Consider the following 4,811-nt stretch of genomic DNA (forward strand, 5'->3'; position numbering starts at 1 on the left):
CGGTTGTGGGTCAGGTGTTACCTTCTCTTTGTAGCTGGCAGTAACGTAGTAGTTGGCGAGCTCCTGGTGGTCGTCGTCCTGGTTGTACAGATCCTTCAGAGTTTCTTGTTCCTGCAGTTTACAGAACTGACAACAAACAACTAATAAATAAACAAACAACGTGTTGTTTATTTATTCACGGGGGAGCAATCCAGGTACATGAGCATTCTGCTCTGATGTAAAATGAAACTCTGCATGTTTCCACCATTTATCACCACATCAGGAGCTAAAACACATCACGTCTCACCTCCTTTTCACCACCCTGACATCAGGACCTCCTCCTCAGGTGAGCGTACCTGTGTGCAGAGGAGGAGGAGCCATGATGAAGGTGAGCGTACCTGTCTGTAGAGACTCAGAGCGACCGGCTGGTTCCTCAGAGTCATGAAGAAGTCTCCTCTGTTCATCTCGTTCTTCAGGTAGCTCACCACCGTGTACACTGACAACACACACAGCACAGCCATCAGTGACACATCACGCACCTGGTGGACAGGTAGTGGGCGGGGCTCACACTCACCCAGGTCGGTGTCTCCGCTCTCCACAGCCTTGCTCAGAGCCAGCTGACTCCTCTTCATCTTGAGCAGCAGAGGAACCTGCTCTCCGGACCGAGCCTCGAAGTCCAGCAGCTGAGAGACAGAGTCGCAGCGTCGTCACATGACCTCCACAGCTGTGATGTCACTGAACATACCTGGAGGAAGTCATGTCTGTACCTTGATGGCGAGCTCAGTGCGTCCACATTCGTACGCTTTCGCTGCGATGTCTGAGTACGAGACGCCAGGTGAGTCTCCCACTTTCACACACACCGCCCGGGCGATGGCCTCGTCTGATAGGTCCTTCTGCTGCACCTGGACACGCCCACAGCACACAGGTGAGCCATTCACATGACAACAGACAGGTGAGGCCAGTGAGGCAGGGCTGAGACAGGTGGTGAGGCAGGTTACCTTGCATGATGCCCAGTGTTTGAGGACTCTGCTGACTCCCTGGTAATCAGGAATCTTCAGGTAACGACAGATTTCAATCGCTAACGGATAAAACTGTCGATACACCAACCTGAGAGACAGACAGGTGAGAGNAGTTGGTCTTTACAGAGCTGTGACTACCAAAACCAGTCCATCGTCATGATCTGAAGAACATCACCAGTAGAACGGGTATATCCAGTGCAACCAGTAAAACCAGTAAGACGGCTACAACCCATGTAACCACTACAAGTACAATACCCAGTGTAACCAGTACAAGATCTATAACCAGTACAACCAGTGTAACCAGTATGACTAACCAGTAGCAGGGTCGATGTTGATGACCCGTCCTCCGTCGTAGCAGGCGACCCACAGACGACCTTCAGCGTCCATCGTCATCCCATCAGGAAGCCCCTCCCCCTCCTCCATACGGTACACCACACGGCGGTTACCTAGGCAACGCACACACAACACACAGAAAACAGTACAAGTACCACATCAGTACACGCATTCTGCAGTACAAGTACACATGCTCTGCGGTAAAAGTACGCCGTTACCAAACTGTCCGGTGCTCAAGTCGCAGTCGAAGGCGTCGACCGTCAGAGACAAACTGTCGATGTAGAAAAAAGTCTTCTGATCCAGAGACCAGTCCATCCCGTTAGAAATGTCCACCTGAGGGTGAGACAGCTACAGGTTCAGGTACAGGTACAGGTACAGGTACAGGTACAGCTACAGGTACAGCTACAGGTACAGGTACAGNTGAGGTGTTGTGATGTTGTGATGTTGAGGTGTTGTGATGCTGAGGTGTTGTGATGTTGTGATGCTGAGGTGTTGTGATGCTGAGGTGTTGTGGTGTTGAGGTGCGGCTACCTATCGGCCCTCCGTACGGAGCAGCGGCCACCAGACTGTCTCTGAGCCCGTCCCTGAGGCTCCAGCTCATCTCGTACAGCTCCGTCTTCCTGCACAGACACACAACAACAACAACAACAACACAGAGCTCAGCTGTTGGACCTGCAGCTAGCCGGAGCTAACGTTAGCGGAGTCACATGACCAGCTGACAGCTGAATTAACTGGTAGCTTAGCATGTGCGCTACAGCTAGCTGCTAGCTGCTGGTGGACCGGCACACCGAAACAGAACTGACCGATAAAAAGCTTCTCCCAGCGGGTTCCAGTTGGCCGTGATGAACGCCATGATGTCTCCGGTTCAGAGACGACGCTAGCTTAGCTTTAGCTTCCAGTCAGCTGATCGCTGCTGCTTCTTCTTCTTCTTCTTCTTCTTCTGCTGCTGCTTCTTCTTCTTCTTCTTCTTCTGCTGCTGCTGCTTCTTCTTCTTCGTGGCTCCATAGAGCAGCACACGGGCGCCTCCTGGTGGTCGCACCGACCCACGGTTAGTTTTAAAGGTTCGTTCACACCGAACCTCGTCTCCTGAGAACCGTGACGGAAAAAGTACGTTTTTATGTTCAGGCCGTGATTCCTCCTGAATGTTCTGATCCAGTCACAGAGAGAACAGAACTACCAGGTTCTAAACGCCTCAGATTCAGTTCCTGACGTTCCACAGAACCAGAACGGATGCTCACACAGCTGCTGTATTGTTCTGGTGGAACTTCCTGCACATCAGCGTCTCTTCCTGTTTCCACCTCTTACCTGGACTCCTNAGACAGACAGACAGATGTTCAGACAGACAGACAGATGTTCAGACAGATGTTCAGACAGACAGACAGACAGATGTTCAGACAGACAGACAGATGTTCAGACAGACAGACAGACAGACAGACAGACAGACAGACAGATGTTCAGACAGACAGACAGGTGTACCTCGTACTCCCGGTGGGCCTCCAGCAGCAGAGCTCCAGGTGCCATGGATGCGATCTTGAAGATGTCCTGGCAGACCAGTGGGACCTCCTGCAGCAGCTCCTGATTGGTTGAGCTGATGACCCGAACTCCGTCCAGTTCTCCCACCAAAACACACGGATCCTCCATGGGGAACCTGAGGTCAGGGTCAAGGGTCCAACATTACCTGACCAGAGAACCACTGAAGAGATTCACAGCTGAGCAAGACTCTTCACCGAGAGCCGCCTTCACAGGTCCCTGAAGTCTAACCCAGGAGAACCCCAACAAACTGCAAGAGAACCTTAACAGGATCCAAGAGAACTCTGACAGACTCCAGGAGACCCCTTTGAGGGTTCCAGAAGAACCTTAACAGGCACCAAGAGAACCATGATGCGATCCTGGAGAACCTTCAGAGGCTCCAAAGCAACCTAAAGATGTCCAGGAAGCACTAACAGGAGCCAAGAGAAGACTAAGGAGCTCCAGGAGAACCCTAAAAAAATCCAGGACAAGAGACTCCCAGAGAACCCTAACAGGCTCCAAGCAAACCCTGAGAACACCACAGATTCTGGAAGAACCCAAACACGCTCTGAAAGGTCTGTGGTTCCAGTCTGAACTGGTTCAAAGGATACTGGATGGTGTCATTACAAACTCCGGCCACCAGGAGCAGTCTGTCCCACATCAGCACCACAGACGGCTGCTGACTCTTTGGTCTGCGACACCTGAGCAGGTAAAGAAGGTGAGACGAGTAAACAGGCAGGCATACAGGTAAACAGACAGGTAAACAGGTAGACAGACAGGTAAACAGACAGGTAAACAGATAGACAGACAGGCAAACGGGTAAACAGATAGACAGACAGGTAGACAGGTAGACCAACAGGTCGACAGACAGGTAGACCAGCAGGTAGACGGACAGGTAAGCGTACCAGACCATCTGTTTGGGCGTTGTCATCTTTTTGGTGTCGACTTCACTCAGTTTCTCCTGCAGACAGAGGAGCCACCTGTCATCAGAGAACCCAAGCCCCGCCCCCTCAGCTAAGACATCTGAAGGCTGATTGGACACAGCAGCTGCTCACCTGGAGGTTGGAGGTACCTGTCCACAGGTGTCCCGAGTCAGTGAAGATGGCCAGGTATTTGTAGCTGAACGACACAGACATGTGGACCACGCTGCCAGCCTGAGGACTGAGACCTGGAGGAACCTGAGGACAGACAGACAGACAGGTGGTCAGACAGGTGGCCAAACGTACCTCACCTGTCACCTGTCTGTCTCCAGCTGTCTCACCACAGCAGTGCAGGACGTGTTGTCCAGGATGTAGAGGTCCGGTCCGTTGGACAGCAGGACTTTAGTCTGTCTGTCCTGAGTCAGGACGACCCAGCAGGAGGGCTTCCCCTGAAGACCTGAGAGAGAGAGACAGGTGAGAGAGACAGGTGTGAGAGAGAGAGAAAGAGAGAGAGAGAGAGAGAGAGAGAGAGAGAGAGAGAGAGAGAGAGAGAGGTGAGAGAGACACAGTAGAGAGAGAGACAGATTTTGATTTTAACACCAACCTTTATTCGTCACTACTAAGACAAGGAGACAAAGGGACACTACGTCAGATCATTCACACAACAGCACCTGTCCCTCTGGTACAGAGCAGAGAACACTACTATCATTGAGAGAGAGAGAGACACCATGACAGGTGCAGTTGGTGTTACCTGGGACCTCAGGTAATCTGCGGAGCTTCAGGTCATCAATGTTGGTTGCCAAGGTGAAGCGGGAGGAGCCTGTTACGATGGCGATACCTGTGCCATAGGGAGAGTGGAACACCTTGGCCTCCAACACCTGACTCTGGACAACTTCCTGTTTCAAATGAGGACACAGAGTCAGGGCCCAACCCAGCTATTAACCACCTACTAATGGTTAGTTAACTAGTTAACAGGTTGACCTGTCTCACCCAGAAGCAGTTAACGTGCTTACAGACTAGTTAACTCGTTAACAGACTGACCTGTCCCATC

General features: G+C 51.7%; 1 protein-coding gene across 1 annotated transcript in view; it reads right to left on the reverse strand.

Annotated features, from left to right (window-relative positions):
- The window catches only part of LOC103371141 (vacuolar protein sorting-associated protein 16 homolog), a 27,495-nt gene extending 22,685 nt beyond the window's left edge, over nucleotides 1-4,810 (reverse strand). Inside the window, exons 1-14 of the mRNA XM_008300372.1 lie at nucleotides 4,802-4,810; nucleotides 4,512-4,695; nucleotides 4,102-4,217; nucleotides 3,896-4,018; nucleotides 3,746-3,801; nucleotides 3,452-3,541; nucleotides 2,808-2,979; nucleotides 1,550-1,664; nucleotides 1,366-1,444; nucleotides 978-1,116; nucleotides 747-881; nucleotides 554-662; nucleotides 378-475; nucleotides 22-126 (exon numbers count right to left, since the gene is read on the reverse strand). Of these exons, the coding sequence (XP_008298594.1) occupies nucleotides 22-126; nucleotides 378-475; nucleotides 554-662; nucleotides 747-881; nucleotides 978-1,116; nucleotides 1,366-1,444; nucleotides 1,550-1,664; nucleotides 2,808-2,979; nucleotides 3,452-3,541; nucleotides 3,746-3,801; nucleotides 3,896-4,018; nucleotides 4,102-4,217; nucleotides 4,512-4,695; nucleotides 4,802-4,810 (1,530 nt within the window). The remainder of the gene's footprint in view (nucleotides 1-21; nucleotides 127-377; nucleotides 476-553; nucleotides 663-746; nucleotides 882-977; nucleotides 1,117-1,365; nucleotides 1,445-1,549; nucleotides 1,665-2,807; nucleotides 2,980-3,451; nucleotides 3,542-3,745; nucleotides 3,802-3,895; nucleotides 4,019-4,101; nucleotides 4,218-4,511; nucleotides 4,696-4,801) is intronic.
- Nucleotide 4,811: the final 1 nt, after the last annotated feature.

This window comes from Stegastes partitus, unplaced genomic scaffold (genome assembly GCF_000690725.1).
Source record: "Stegastes partitus isolate 25-593 unplaced genomic scaffold, Stegastes_partitus-1.0.2 Scaffold1529, whole genome shotgun sequence".
NCBI classification, from domain to species: domain Eukaryota; kingdom Metazoa; phylum Chordata; class Actinopteri; family Pomacentridae; genus Stegastes; species Stegastes partitus.